Source organism: Camelus bactrianus, chromosome 11 (assembly GCF_048773025.1).
Source record: "Camelus bactrianus isolate YW-2024 breed Bactrian camel chromosome 11, ASM4877302v1, whole genome shotgun sequence".
NCBI classification, from domain to species: Eukaryota; Metazoa; Chordata; class Mammalia; order Artiodactyla; family Camelidae; genus Camelus; species Camelus bactrianus.
The window spans coordinates 16,393,649-16,407,580 of record NC_133549.1 but is presented as its reverse complement, the minus strand read 5'-3'; the positions used below and the strand labels follow the sequence as shown (position 1 = coordinate 16,407,580).

At 63.9% G+C, this 13,932-nt stretch overlaps 1 protein-coding gene across 5 annotated transcripts; it reads right to left on the bottom strand.

The window, feature by feature from the left end:
* Positions 1-1,145: 1,145 nt before the first annotated feature.
* Positions 1,146-13,840, bottom strand: ADAM8 (ADAM metallopeptidase domain 8). 5 transcript variants are annotated; one of them, XM_010952485.3, is made up of 24 exons: positions 12,772-13,840; positions 11,831-11,934; positions 10,681-10,757; positions 10,431-10,509; positions 10,262-10,338; positions 9,808-9,991; positions 9,520-9,582; positions 9,377-9,445; positions 8,877-9,046; positions 8,702-8,783; positions 8,243-8,391; positions 7,981-8,158; positions 7,655-7,744; positions 7,368-7,557; positions 7,192-7,273; positions 6,732-6,894; positions 6,264-6,341; positions 5,589-5,673; positions 4,829-4,943; positions 4,102-4,288; positions 3,632-3,697; positions 3,400-3,450; positions 2,044-2,121; positions 1,146-1,733 (listed from the first exon to the last, which is right to left on the bottom strand). In XM_010952485.3, exons 1-24 carry the CDS (start codon positions 12,815-12,817, stop codon positions 1,683-1,685), a joined length of 2,514 nt encoding a protein of 837 aa, XP_010950787.1. In that variant the 5' UTR covers positions 12,818-13,840; the 3' UTR covers positions 1,146-1,682. The 5 variants fall into 5 exon arrangements, with proteins under 5 accessions (XP_010950787.1, XP_010950781.1, XP_045370755.1 ...); XM_010952479.3 differs by having other exon boundaries at positions 11,831-13,840; XM_045514799.2 differs by lacking the exon at positions 3,632-3,697 and having other exon boundaries at positions 11,831-13,840.
* Between the last annotated feature and the right edge of the window lie 92 nt (positions 13,841-13,932).

Here is a 13,932-nt window from a genome sequence, read left to right as displayed (position 1 = left end):
AGGGGAACCCACAGCAGAGGAGCAACCTGAGAACTTGTCCCAGAGGCTGGGAAGGGCTCGGGGGAGGCTGCCCCAGACCAGCCTTGAGGGGAGGGCCCTCAGCGCGAGGAGTGGGGGCCCCAGCGGAAAAGGCAGGGAGCACAAAGCCTGCACGGCTCCGAGGGCAGCCGTCCGCCGGGCCCAGCCCTGCCTGTTGAGGACGCTCCAGCTGCTAAGCTTCTGGTCTGCGCTGCAGGTGGGGAAGTAGCTGTGCGGGTCCACGAGCCGATCCGGGGTGGGGAGGGGTGGGGTGGGGGTGGGGGTGGGTGGCGGAAGAGCTTCACGATCCACGCCAGCATCGCTGGGGTGGGGCCGGCAGGGGCGCAAGTGAGCGGGGCCTGCGGAGCTAGGGCTCCTTGGCTTCCTCACACGGGTGAATGAGCACCAGAGGAGTCCTGGCGGCGACTGCTGGGGTGTGGGTGTCCTGGGGAGAGGGCTGTGGGAGCTGCCGGGGCCCCCAGTCTGCAGGAGGCCGGAATCCCGTGACGAGTTTGAACGCACAACCGGCCCCTCGCCTTGGCCGCACTCCTCCTGGGGGGCCGTCAAGGCAGCACCCCACCTTTGCCCCACCTCATTTCCCCGTCCTGCCCGCCCTCCAGGGCGCCCCTCACGCCCCCGCTCTGGGGTCTTCTGAACTTTGCATGGAGCTCTGGGAGGGGAGAGCCTTCCCGGGGCACGGCCCTCGGCTGGGGCTCTCGCTGGCGGGAGGGATGGCGGCCGGGCTCTTCCCCTGAGCGGAGAGCGCCGGGGCCCGGCGGCGGCCCTGCCCCCGCGGCGGGCCCCCGGCCCCCGGCCCCCGGCCCGGCTGAAGTCCCGGGCCAGGTGGCGCTTGCGGCGGCTGAGCGGGAGCGCGTCCAGCCAGGCGGAGAGGCCGCAGAGGGCGCCGGGCGGCCACGGCGGCGGGGCCACGGGGCCACGGGGCCCGGCCTGGCGGCGCCCGGCACGGCGGCCTGGCCGCTCGTCAGGCCGTTGCCGGGAGACGGGCCGGAAGGGCGGGGCCGTTGCCGGGAGACCGGGGGCGGGGCGCCGGCTGCCCTCCTCCGCGCCGGAGGGCCTGGCTGTTTACTTCGGGTGCGCGAGGGCTTACGATCAAGTTAAGAAGAAAAGCAGGGGAAAAGTTTGACTTTATTCATTTACAGTAGACGTTTTATTTTAATAAGCGTTAGACCCTTCAATCTTATAAATTCCACATTGTTTCGGCTTACCATTTTCCACTGACCTAGTAAAAATCTCCCCTCATTTAGAACTTGATCAAGAACTTAATCATAAAATACAAAAAAACTCAACGCTTTCAGCCCTGCTGAATGTGCACCTGAGGTTTCAAAGACCCAGACAAGACCCCAGTGGCTGTCTGGAGACACGTGGGTGAGGAGGGACTGGACTGGCCCCAGGAAAGAGCATAGATGACCCATTCCCGAGGCCAGGGGGAGAGGCCCTTGGCTGTGACCCTGGGATGCCGAAGAGTGACCGTGGCCACGAGGAGATGGCGCTTCTCTTAGGACTTCTCACAGTGGACGCAGGAGCACAGAGGGCCTGGGGCCAGGGGGCTGCATCTGCTGTGCGGGTGGCAAGGTCCTGTGAACCACAGGCAACGTCCAGACTGGTGCACAGATGCCCCCAGGGTGCTTTGAGCTCGGGCCCCATCACCTCCTCTGGATGAGAGGTTTCAGAGCAACCTTTGAGCCAACAGCTCCCTTGGAGGAGGAAAAAAGAACTGATTTTAAAAACCACTTGCTACAAAGAGCCCAACTGAATCGAATTTCCTTTCACTTTTTAAAAAATTCAGATCCTCAGTTCATCCCACAATATGTGCACTCAGTGAGAGCTGTGATAGCTGTGATATTAGCAGCTGACACTTTATAAAGGGTGGACTCCCCCCCCCCACTCCAGTGGAGCAAAAAGGCAAGTTCACAGCCAGTAGGACCAGCATCACTGACAGAATGCAGCAGAGTTAACCCTCTTGGGCAGCGCAGGTGGACACTGCCCTGTGTGTAAGGGGCTCACCTGACTGGGTCCAAGCTTGGCCTCTCCTGCCCCAGGCTTGACGGGTGGCAATGGGGGTGTGCAAGTTGGCTTGATGACCTGGGAGGAGGTAGACACAGCTGATGGCTGGACATGCCAGGGCACCATCTTCCCAGCACCTTCTAGAAAGTTCCCTGGGTTGGTTCCCTGCTCTGCTCCGGACTGGCCTTCAGGTTTCTCTTTGCTAAGCTCGCTAAAGAAAAGCTCCCCCAACACCCTCCCCACCCATGGCTGTCCCCATCCCAGAACGAAACCCAAATGTGGCAGGGCTCCCATTCCCGGGCCCATCAGCCCATCACCAGCTGGCCCTCTTCCCTCATCTCGCCTCAAAACCCCTATCCACCCCACACAATAAAGCTCTTAAGTTGCCAGAATGTGAGTCTTTGGAGTTCAAATTCGCATTTGTTTGCACTTCTGCTTTTCCAGAGCCACCTAGGCTCTGGGCTCCAGGGTGCAGGAGGAAGACCTCAAGCTGGAGCCCAGCTCAGCCCAGGCCCACAGGAACCGGAATGGGAATGGAGGGAGGCGCACATACTCATAATGGCCTGCTGAGCAGCTGGGGGAAGTCCTGTGCACGCCCTCCTCCAGCACAATCCCGGCGCACGGCTGCCACCACTCTCGGCCAGAAATCTCTACCCACTCCCCTTCCCTGTTTGGCCTGTCAAGACCCCTTCTAAGACTTTTCTTAAAGACTATTTTTGTAACTTTAATGTAAGTCTAAAATTACTTCAAAGTAAAAAGTTAAAAAGGAAAGAGAAGTAGAGAATTTCTGTTAAGCAAACACCATAGTGTGGTCTTTTAATGGGGCAGGACCCCGCCGGAGGCTTTGTGGGTCAGTCTAAGGAGTGACAGGCCGGGCGTCTCTCTAAGTATGTCCAAGACACTAACCACAAAGGGAAGACGGGCCTTACAGAGATTTGATTCCCCACAGACACCACTGCAACCAAGCAGTGACTTAACACCCCTGTGACGACAGGCTGACATGGGGCCCCACAGAGCGCCAGGTGGGCAGAGCCCTGTCCCAGGAGGGGGGCACCTACCTGTTCCTCTGGGGGGCCTTCCTGCCCTCACAGTCTGCCCCCCTTGCCTGCCAGGAGGTGAGTGTGTCTGTCCAGAGGCACCCGAGGGGCTCCCAGCCATGGAGGGGACCCTCCAGGGCCAGACTTTGTGAGAGTGCAAGGCGCATCCCCGGCGAGCCCAGTGGCAGAGGGCTGGCGGGGGGCACCAGTGATGCGTATTTGGGAGAGAGCTTCCCCGAACCCCTGAAGCCTCAAACCAGAGGAAGCCTGATGATGCAGCCCCCATAAGCCCCTCGTCCCAAAGGCCGAGTCCCCTTACCTGTTTGGGCTTCAGCGCTGGCAGGGGCTTGGCGGGAGGAGCAGGTCTGGGCTGGTGGGAGAGCAGAGCAGTCAGGACCCCCTGGTCCCCTAGGTCCAGTTCATGTCCTCACTGGGCCACAGGGCAGGTGGTCAGCCCCCTGAGGGTGCAGCTGCCACTACCCTGGGGTCCCTGGCCAAATCCAGCCCCAGACCCTCCACCTCCACAGCTTAGCTGCACCCATATGGCTCACCTGGTCTGGGGCCTGCTGGGTGTACACAGGGACTGGGCAGAGTGGGCTGGACATGGCAGCTGGGGGCTGCAGGGAATGGGCATGAGTAGGGGTCTCACAGGGCGGCCACCAGCAGGAACCCCTGGCTTCAGAGCTGCCCTTCACCCAGCTGAGGACCCCCCCGAGGGAGAATAAAGCCCCATGTGCGCGTGGGGCCATGTCCTCCATCAGTCTGCTGCGGGCCTGCCCCCCAGACCTGTGGATGCACAGAGGAACTGGGCAGCAGTGAGGGTGACGGACCTCGCAAAGGCCTTGGGCCTCAGATTCAATCCTGCCACCAGCTTACGTGGGTCCTCAGATCGCTCATCCTGAAGCCTTGTTTCTCCTCTAAATAGGTGACAGTGGTGGCCACTCTAAGCCCCTGGGGACCGTACCCTGGCATGAGATTTGGGGGAGGCCTGGGGAGCCCGCTGGGGATGGCAGATGCTTACAGCAGGGGGAGGCCGTTTAGGGGTCACCACAGAAGCCGTGGGCCTGGGGGGTTGGCAGGGATGGGATGTGAGGATCGGCTCTGGGGGCCCCTTGGGGGGAGCCGTAACCCTGCCCTTCACTGGTGAGCTGTTCCTCTCGTGGAAGAGAGGGTTGGAGAGCCCCATGGCCGTCTTGGGCGCCACATTCCTGGTGAGAAATAAGATGAGTCAGTGCGTCCTGGCCTCAAGATTCAGTCCAGGACTTGGGGCTCCTCATGTAGGGTCCCCAGGCCTGGTCAGGGTCCTTTTCAGCTGTAGCTGCCCCTATGTGGTGCGCTGGTCACAGCCACTCGAGGAGGGGGAGGTAGCCTCATGTGTCCTGGGCCCCATCGGTTCTAGGGTCCAGCTGAGCTGGGCGGGAGGTGCTTGGAGGCCACTGGGCAAGGGTGCCCTGCTGTGGCTGGCCTGGGGCTCGAGGTCCCCACAGAGCGGGTGTCAGGGACCCCCAGTGCAGGGCAGGCTCAGAGTGCCGTGTCCAGGGAGGGCGGGTGGCCGGTGCCAACTGGGGTCAAGTGTGTGAGGGAGGAAGGGGCCTCTCTGAGCTTGCACATCACCAACCTGTCACCACTGCTTGCCACCTATTCAGCAAGAGGCAGGGGTCCCTCGTGAGAGGTTCCCTTCACCAACAGTGCGAACAGGGGGCACGCTCTGCACACATGGGTGCCTTGCAACGCCAGAAAGCCCTCACCTCTTCCGGACTGGGCTCCAGCCCTTGCGATAGATGACCACTCCTGCCACGGTGAGTGCCAGAGCCACCAGGAGCACCACAGGCACCAGCACGCCCATCTGGAAGCTGCTGGATGCTATGGGGGCATAGGAGGCTGGGTGTCACCAGGGCCGGACCTGGCTCAGGGCAGCAGGGGCCCCGGGGGGTGCCTTCCTCACGCCCCTCCTTGGCCATGCCGACAACCCGGAGTCCTGGGTCCTCCCCTAAATCCCAGGGCCATCTAAGGACCCTCGGCCTTGAGACCCAGTACATTGCACTGGTGCTCTGGGCTCTCCGACGACCGGTCGGAGGGCTTGGCAGTGGATGGCCCCAGGCCCACAGTGATGTGGGCAGAGCCCAACCAGGCCTAGAGGCCGTGGTGCTATGGATGGCCACATGTCCAGTGGCCACTGCGGAGGAAGATACTTCAGAGGGTGGGAGGCCCTGAGGTCCCCGGGCCCAGGCTGGGGCCGACAGTCCGGCCAGGAGCTGGCGCTATCCTGTGCTGCTCCTGCTCCGATCCACCCAGGCCGGCCCCTCGTCTCGTGTAGGGCTGAGGTGGGGGCACAGGCTCCTGGGCCCTGCCCTGGACCCCAGGGGTCAGAATGCCTGGGGCTGCAAAGCCACGTCTTCAATATGCTGCTCACAGTTTAGAGGCACCTGGCTTGCTTCTCAGCCCTGCCCCGGTGGTCTGAGAAAAGACAGAACCCTGGCCAGACCCTGGAGGTGGTGCGGGCCCTACCTGTGCGCACATCGGACAGCAGCTCTGCGCAGTAGGGTGGGGCCCAGCCTGGGTGGCAGTGGCACTGGTCCTTGTGATTGCACACCTGGGGGACAACCAGACATCAGGGCCTCCAGACCCCCGCCACTGCACCGCCTGGTGCCCACCCAGGTGCCATCTACGCCCGAGTCAGCAGGCCCGGCCTCAGCCTGCAAGGGGCTCTGCCCCGGCCCCGCTGATGGAGGACAGGCTGGGCGTCCAGGGCTGCCACCATCAACCCACAGCAGCGCCTCCCCCGGGCGATGGAGGAGGGCTCCGAACGACACAGCTTTCTGAGCAAAGCAAGATGCCGCAGGGCAGGCAGGGCAGCTTCGTGGTGGGCCGTCCTCCCCGAGACGGGGGCACAGAGGGCCCTGCCCTGGGGCTCTGACCTCCCCTACATCACAGTACATGTTATTAGGAGCTCAGAACAGAACACCTCCAATCTGACCAGCCTGGCCTGTGTGTCTTCCAGCACTGTGAGCACCCTGAGATGCCCAGATCCACACCAGTTCCAGGCCTGAGAGGCCCCCGTGGGCTCCTGGCACAGTCCCCAGGCGTGGGCCTCTGTCCTGTTTGCCTGGGCTGCCCCGAGCACAGCCTACATATCTTTGAGCCCAAAGGGTTGGTGGCAGGCCGTCCCCTGGGCCCACGTACCCCGTGGTTGCTGCACCGGGCAGAGCAGTTTCTGGATCTGTAAACATGAAAGTCCCGGCAGAGTCCTTTCCAGCAAACCTGGGGGGCAGTGGGGAACCCTTAGGTAGCCAGTCTAGAACCTGCTTGGAAAACTGCCCCCCCATCAGTTGAAGCCCACCTGAAACCTGCAGCTGTGCTTCAGACAGGGAGGGGTGTGCCACGGCCCCACACCCAGGACAGCCCCATCTGCAGCCCAGCCTAGGCCCCCAAGGCCACAGAGGAGTGCCCCACCCGTCCCCGGGGAACTTGCAGAACAGACAGCCTTCAAACCCCTCAGCTGAGAAGGGGCTAGTCCCCCAACGCTGAGAGCCTCCCGAGTTTCTACCCAGAACAGAGGCTGCTGCACAGCTCTCCTCCTGCCAGGCTTTGGGCCCCTCAAGCTAATCCTGGGGACCCGGCAGTCTGACTGCAGGCTGCATCCAGCCCTACCTTCTCCTCCCCGCACCTGGCGCCTTCAGGCACCAGCTCGTAGGCAGTGCTGTCGTCCTGGTGCAGAGCCTGGCAGGCGCCCATGCGGGAGTAGATGGTGCAGGAACCTCGCTCCAGGGGCTTCTGCCCGCCCTCGCAGAGCAGAGTGCCACACATGTTGACCCTGAGGGCAGAGGGATGTGCCAGGAGCCAGTTCCACAGCGTCTCCTGCTGAGGGGACTAGGAGCTGTAGGTAAGGCCTAGGACCCTCGGATGGGCTTTGGGGTCCACTCACAGGTGTTCACACCCCCAGCCACAGTGACCCACCCTCCCACAAGGGCAGCACGCACGGGGGTCCTAGAAGGCAGGGCAGGCCCTGGGACAGTCCCCTGACTCAGCCTGCAGACTCCTTGGTGGCCCCACCTATGGGGACATCCCACACCCTGGGCCCAGGGGAGCCAAGTCACAGATGGACTATTACCTGTCAGAGCCCAGGGGGATCCTGCTCCTGCAGCCTGGGGAGATGCTGTAGGTGTAGCACATCTCCGCGGCAACCTGAGTGCCTGTGGGGCCAGGAGCAGTGAGTCCTCCAGCTCAGGACTGGCAGCCACCTGGCAGGCCTGCAGGTCCCACACCCAGGGCTCCTGCCCGCCTCACCTGGCCCCCACAGGTCCTGGCACCTCTGGGCCAGTGTGGGGCAGTTCCCGTTGTAGCAGTAGCCCCCAGGGCAGGGCGTGCCATTCTCCTGGAAGGCGTCCTCCGGACAGGCTGGCTGCTGGCCGTCACAGTACTCCCCGAGGTCACATAAGTCCTTCTCAGGGCGGCAGGGCTCTCCAGCTGGCTTCACCTGGTCCAGCAGAGCAAAGCTCACCATGGGAACAGGGGACACCAGCACCCATGCCTGCCCTGCGCCGTGTCACCAGCGCCCCCGGGCCCGTGCTCACCCTGCACTCGTGGCAGCAGGCGCCGTGGGCACACTCGGCCCCCTCGGCCAGCAGGCAGGTGGTGGCGTTGCAGCAGTGGTTCTGGCAGTCCTAGAGGCAGGCGCAGGGGCAGCGGTCTGAGCCGACCCAGGGCCCCTCCCCCGGGAGGTCCGCTCACTCCCACCCGTGACCCCTGCCAGTCCGGTCAGTGCCAGGGAGCAGCAGGTGCGGCTGTGGGCATGCAGGGCACCTGGGAGGTGAGGAGTGGACGCCCTGACTGGGGGACGGGGACCCCGCACCCCTATGCTGGTGGAGAGCAGAGGGCGGCGGGGTGCTTGGCCCTGTACCTGGGGCGAGCCACAGTCGCACTGTTCTCCGTGCTCCACAAACCGGTTCCCACACACAGGGCCGCCCACCAGCCGGCTGAGGTCCGGGGGGTTCACCAGGCAGGCCGTCCTGGGCTTCTCCACGAACGTCTCCAGGTCGGTCTGGCTGCACTGGCTGAACTTTCTGGGGAATTTGGAGCTAAGGGGAGGGCATCCCTGTCATGGGGGTGGGCAGGCCGCCAGCCCCCAGGGTGCCCCCAGGCTGGATGGGGCCGGGCCTCACCCGATGCTGGCCGCCATGATGCAGCCGCCGTCGGACCGTGGCACGGGGCAGTAGCAGCCCTGCACATTCTCATCGTGGTCCATGCCCAGGTTGTGGCCCATCTCGTGGGCCATGGTGCTCGCCACGCCAATGGGGTTCGGGCTGTGGTCCTGCAGGCAGGGCCGTGCTGGCTGGGGCCGCTCACATGGCCCGTCCACCCTCCCGCCCTGGCTGCCCCAAGCAGGCTGAGGGCCTTGGTGGCACTTCCTGCCAACATCACTTCTTAAAACGTAAAAGCATCAATGCCTCTTCCAAAAGAGAAAGCTGCTCCGGTGTCCAGGGAACAGCGTGGGGACGAGCAGGTGGACCTGAGTCCCGAGGTCCCCCTCATACATCCCAGCTCAAGCTCTTGAGCCCTGCTCCCCACCCAGCGGCCAGCTCCAGCCTTTTTCCAGCAAAACCTAGGCCGGATCTCCACACCTGGTTCACAGCCCCAGAGTCCTGGAAGCACATGGCGGACACCTTGGCCAGTCCCACGGTGGTCCCGGTGAAGTCAATCCCTCTGGAAACGAGAGCAGTGTCTGCATGTGGACACCCCGGGACCACCCTGGTGCTCCTCTCCCAGCCCCATGTGTGGCCCTCTGCCCCCGCTCACGTGATGAGCTGCGCATTGTCATGGGGGCGGCGCCCTGCCAGTTCCCGAGCCCGCCAGGCCAGGAAGTTCTCCAGGGTGGTGTTGGCCTGGGAGCTGATGTGAATCTTGTCCCCACTGTTCCAGATCTCCAGGCCCACCAGCACCACACGGAAATTCAGTTCTTGATAAAGCTGGGAGGACAAGGGTCCCGAGGGTCAGGTTCAAGACGGTTAGGTCAGTGAGAGGGCCGGCGCCCCTCAGGCAGTGTCCATGCGATGGACTTGTCACCAGGACGGGGCCAAGTCCCAGCTCCCTCCTCCCCTGGCTCTACCTGCTGCCAGGCCCATCACAGCCAGCCCCTCCCCTCCTCTCCAGGTGCCGTCAAACCTCCACAATCAGGGTTTCTGTTGGGCTGGGGGCTGCCTGGTCTGGAATGGACCCGGACGTCCTGGAAACCCCTGCTGGGAGGACCCCTGGCAGCCCCTAGAGGAGAACCCCACCCTGGCAGAAATGGCCCCTACCTTGTCCACGTGGTTCACCACCTCCAGCACCCGCCTGCGCACAGCTTCTCTGCTCCCCAGCTGCTGGAACTGGGGGACAGCAGACCCTCAGGTTGCAGCCTGTCAGCCGTCTGGGTCCTGCCCCCTGTGCCCACCCCACATACCTCTGTGCTGTCCGTGACCACATACAGCTCCACGTAGCGGGTCTCTCGGGATAGTGGCCAGTTCTGAGGGGCAGTGGCAGGAACTCGGTCAGCCACAGCCACATCCACAGCCCTGCTGTCCTTAGTCAGCCTTCACACACTGACCCCACACAGTGCTCGGGGAAGCCAGGACTGGGCCCACCCCAGTACAGGGCGGCAGGCAGCACCCCCACTTCGCTGAGCACACAGGAGTCTGGGGGCTGCAGGGGCCCAAGTGGATGGGGATGAAGTGGGTCAGGCCCCCCTCACCCGGGGCCTGAAGGCTGCCGAGATCCGCGGCCCCAAGGCGCTCTCCAGGCTGCTGTCGCTGACCCCACAGGTGCCAGCCTTCTGCCGCAGATGCCTTGCCTGGTACAGCGCGTGCTGCTCCTCCTCCCCGCCCACTTCCAGGGGCTCAATCAGGTGGAAGGCGGAGCCGGCCTGGAAGAAGCCCCTGGCAGAGGGAGCACGTGGCTTGGGGTTAGTCAGTCCCCTGCCTGCCCCTCCAGGGAGGCACAGGTGGCCCTGGCCAGCGACATGCAGCAAGACAGTGCATTCAGGGCCCTGCGGGAACCTATGACATCTGACTAGGGCCCCGACACCCCAGTGCAGCAGGTGTCCCCAGGTCCACCCTCTCTTCTGGGCCTCGGTTCACCTCCCTGGAGACGGAGGAGTGCGTTGGGCCCTGACACTGACACGCCTGGCCCGGGGTTGCAGCACCTACCTGAGACCAGCACAGGTGCTGAGGCTGGCGGCGGAGTGCTGGTACCCCTCCACGTGGCCCTGGTAGAAGCAGTGATCCTGCAGGAGGAGGGCATGAGGACCCTGCTCTGGTGCCCCAACGCCCAGTACCCCCACTGCCGGCCTGGAGAGGGCCACCCTGGGGCCCATACCTGCCTCTGCAGCTGCTCGGTCACCTGGGAGCCATTGTCAGCCATGTAGGTCTCCGTGTAGCCTGAGCCCACCAGGTCCCTGGAAAAGAGCCCCTGTGGCACTCTGGGCCCCACTTGATTTCCCCTAGAAGCCACCTCTGGTGTGGAGAGGCTGGGACAGGCAGCAGGACGCCTGGGACACAGGAGTGCTGGGGGCAGGAGAGGGACCAGCCTGGGGACCGAGACCTGGGCAGGCTCAGACCCTGCTCACCTGTTCTTCCGAAGGTGCAGGGTGAAGTTGTGCCCTCGGGCCCCCAGGATATAGCTCACACTCTCTGGGTACAGGCCCTGAGCCAGGGGAAAGGGAGGGGTCCAAGATGAAGGGACCTGCCCCAGCCACATTCACTTCAAAGCTGGGGGTGGCTGAGTCAGGCCAGTGGAAGGAGGTAGGGCCCAAGGCTGCACTGGAAGGGTCAGGGCAGCAGGGAGCTCCACCCAGAACCACACCGGGCGCCTCTGGGCTTACATCCCCCATATGTCCATGCAGGGAGAGTGACAACATCCCTTTTCCAGGAAGAAAGAGGTGGGAGACAGCTTCTGACAGACAACCCTAGAACCAAGGCACCAGAGGAGATGTGGGGCGGGGCCGTCCCTCCTATAGCAGGTGAGCTTCCGACCTTGGGCCCAATTTGAGGGGCGCCCCTGCCAGCTGCTGGCCCCTTGGGACACTGTGTGCTATCTCACAGGGTGGACTGAGGGCCCAGGTGGCAGGCAGCTCTTCTGCACCGAGGTCAGGATGGGGCTGTCCCCCGCCGCCACACGCATGCACACACACACACCACATACACACGGGCACACGCATACACATATACACACCACACACACCCACACGCGCGTGCACGGACGGACGGACGGACACACACACACACACACACACACTCACAGAGGCAGACCCATCCTCATGTGCACTTGACGCAGGAATGCCCTGGGGCAGCCCCGGGGAATCCCCGCTCCAGATGCCCGAGAAAGGTGTAATGCTACACACCCTGGGGAGCCACCCTCTCCCATCTAAGAGGAATCTGACTTATCGCTGGAGTGAAACTGAGGAGTGGCCCAACCAGCATGGTTCCTGAAAGGAAGACAGGGAGGCTGCAGTGGGTGCCACCCCAGGCAGGGTGTGCGTGAGGCTGAGGACAGAAGGTGAGGCCTGGGGGAAGGGGGTGGCTTGGACAGAGACCGCCCAAGTGGGCTGAGCCCTCTCCATGGTTTGCCCCAAATCCAGAAGTCCACCTGGCCCTCAGCACCAAAGGCCACCCTCCACATCGGGCTGGGCTATCATCTCACTCTCAGAGGGAAACTGGCTCAGAGGGATGGGGTGAGCGAGGTGGGGAACCCCAGGCCAGCTTCCTGTTGAGACTTACCAAGTGGGAGGGCAGGGCTCGGCGGGTGCGGGTTCCTGGCAGGCGCCGGGGACGCACCACCTCGTACTGCTCCACGTGGGGCAGAGCGGCCCTGGGGGCGACCACTGTGGGAGACCCCGTGTGAGCAGGTGCACGGGCACTCTCTGGCCCTGGGGCTCCCTCCCCACAAGGAATCGCCTGGAGACTGAGGTCTGAGGTCGGGCTCCCCAGCCCAAGTGGGGGCTCAGCATTAAAAAGACCATCGGACCCCCACCCTGGGTGAAGCCAGGCAGACTCGTGCCTGGCAGTGCCCAGGGATCCTGCCCAGCGCCAGCCCTTCCAGGGGCCCACCAGGCTGCCCCCCGGTGCTGAGGGTGGACCGGACATCTCCCTGCCCAGGAACTGAGGATGCGCACTGGCCCCGGAGGGAGCAGGTCTGCCCACCCAGCACCTGTGGTTTATACTTCTCAACTAACCACAGAACTGCCTTGAGCTGGGACCTGGCAGCCCCCCACCCCTGCCTGCAGGCAGCTCACCTAGCCCAGACCTGGAAACTGTCCCACAGCCAACGACGGCCTCGTGGGGCAGGCCCAAGGAGGTAGGTCCCAATGGGTGCCCCCACACCTCGGCCCCAGGCCGTTGGTCCTCAGTCCTCTCTTCCCTGCCAAGCTGGGGGATCCCAGTGAGGGTGGGCTATCTCCCCAGGGCCCCAGGATGGAGGGGAAGTGGCAGGGTCCTCCACCCTGCTGTGTCCCTGCCCCAGCCCCCACCTCCAGCGCAGGAAGTGCCAGGTGCCGATTCTCAACAGTTCCCTTTTGAAGGTTCTGTGTCCCCTGCCCAGGGCCTCTCTGCTGAGTGACCACCTCTGCTCCTCCTGATTCCCAGATATCAGCCCTGAGCCCCGTGGGGGACACAGAGGGCCAAGTGACAGAACCAGCCAGAGTGGGATGCGCATCACTCACCCTGCAGCCACAGCACACTGAGCAGCAGGAGCCCGAGGCCGTGCATGATGGGGGTGGTGGTGGGGGTAGTGCGAGCGGGTGCCCAGGGGTCCGGGTTGGAAGTTCGGGGCTCCGGGGACACCGTGCGTGGGGAGACACAGCTCCGTGTTCAGACTGAGTTTGGTCCTGCGCTCAGCTAGATTTATTCCCGCGCGCCCCGCCCAGGAACTAGACCCTGGCCCGCAGCCAATCAGCCCCTCAGAAGCCGGGAGGGGCGGGGCCTGGCCATGAGCAGGCGGGGCCCACACCCCTCCACAGGTCCTCTGGGGGCTCCTGGACAGTGTCAGGTATTCAGTGTCCAGCACACGGAAGCTTCATACATCTGCTCTGAATGAACGCAGGGGGAAGTGGACAGACTAACCCGGGGCACTCCTGTAACTCTGCATCCCCATGCAGGTGAGGAAACGGGCTGGGGTGCTGGCCCTGCTGGGGGAGGGGAGGAGCATAAGTGACAGGAAGATTGTCTGTGGGGGAGGAGCCTCTGTCAGGGAGCAAGGTTTGGGAGGTGCACCTTGACTTACGGGGAACAGAAAGCTCCAGCTGTCTGTGGCCAGCCCTATGGGGTGGGTGCCCCTCCAGGCCCTGGGTCCTGCCCGCAGGCTCCTGAGGCCTCACTGGGGAGACTGAGCAGGGGGAGCACACAGGTGGGGCTCCAGGCCAGGCGCTGGGCAGCTGCCTCACACAGGGAGCCCTGTGGAGAGGGCAAGCGTGGAGGCCGCGGGCCCAGTGGGCAGCTCTGGGTCCCTACGGGTCAAGGCCTGCAGCTCCTGGCACAGCAACTGGATGCAGCCTGCCCGCTGGTGCCTCCCCTCGTTCCTGCCAGCCCTGGGTGGATGGGGCTGCCCTACTCTGGCCAGGGACCTGGGACCCAGGCCTTCTGCGGCTAAGCCGCCCGGTGGCACCCAAACCTTATCCTGGACGTGTTCCCTGGGATGGACAGTGGAGCATGTCAAAGTGTCAGGTGAAATGGAGTGGCACCCACAGCTGGTACCAGACCAGAGGTCCCAGCTCAGCAGACCGTCATCTCCCATGAAGTGAATGGCGAAAGAAACAAGGCGGGAGGAGCTCGCGCACACATGGTGCGTCTGGGGCAGGGGACAGGCCTTGCGGCCAGAGCGAGCA

Excerpts from the sequence above, each read along its gene's own strand:
- ADAM8 (XM_010952479.3), bottom strand. The coding sequence starts at position 12,196 with ATGTCCGGTCCACCCTCAGCACCGGGGGGCAGCCTGGTGGGCCCCTGG. Across the intron at positions 9,583-9,807 it reads CGGCAGCCTTCAGGCCCCGG|AACTGGCCACTATCCCGAGA; the intron begins GTGAGGGGGGCC and ends ACTGCCCCTCAG. Across the intron at positions 3,451-3,631 it reads CCCAGCAGGCCCCAGACCAG|CCCAGACCTGCTCCTCCCGC; the intron begins GTGAGCCATATG and ends CTCTCCCACCAG.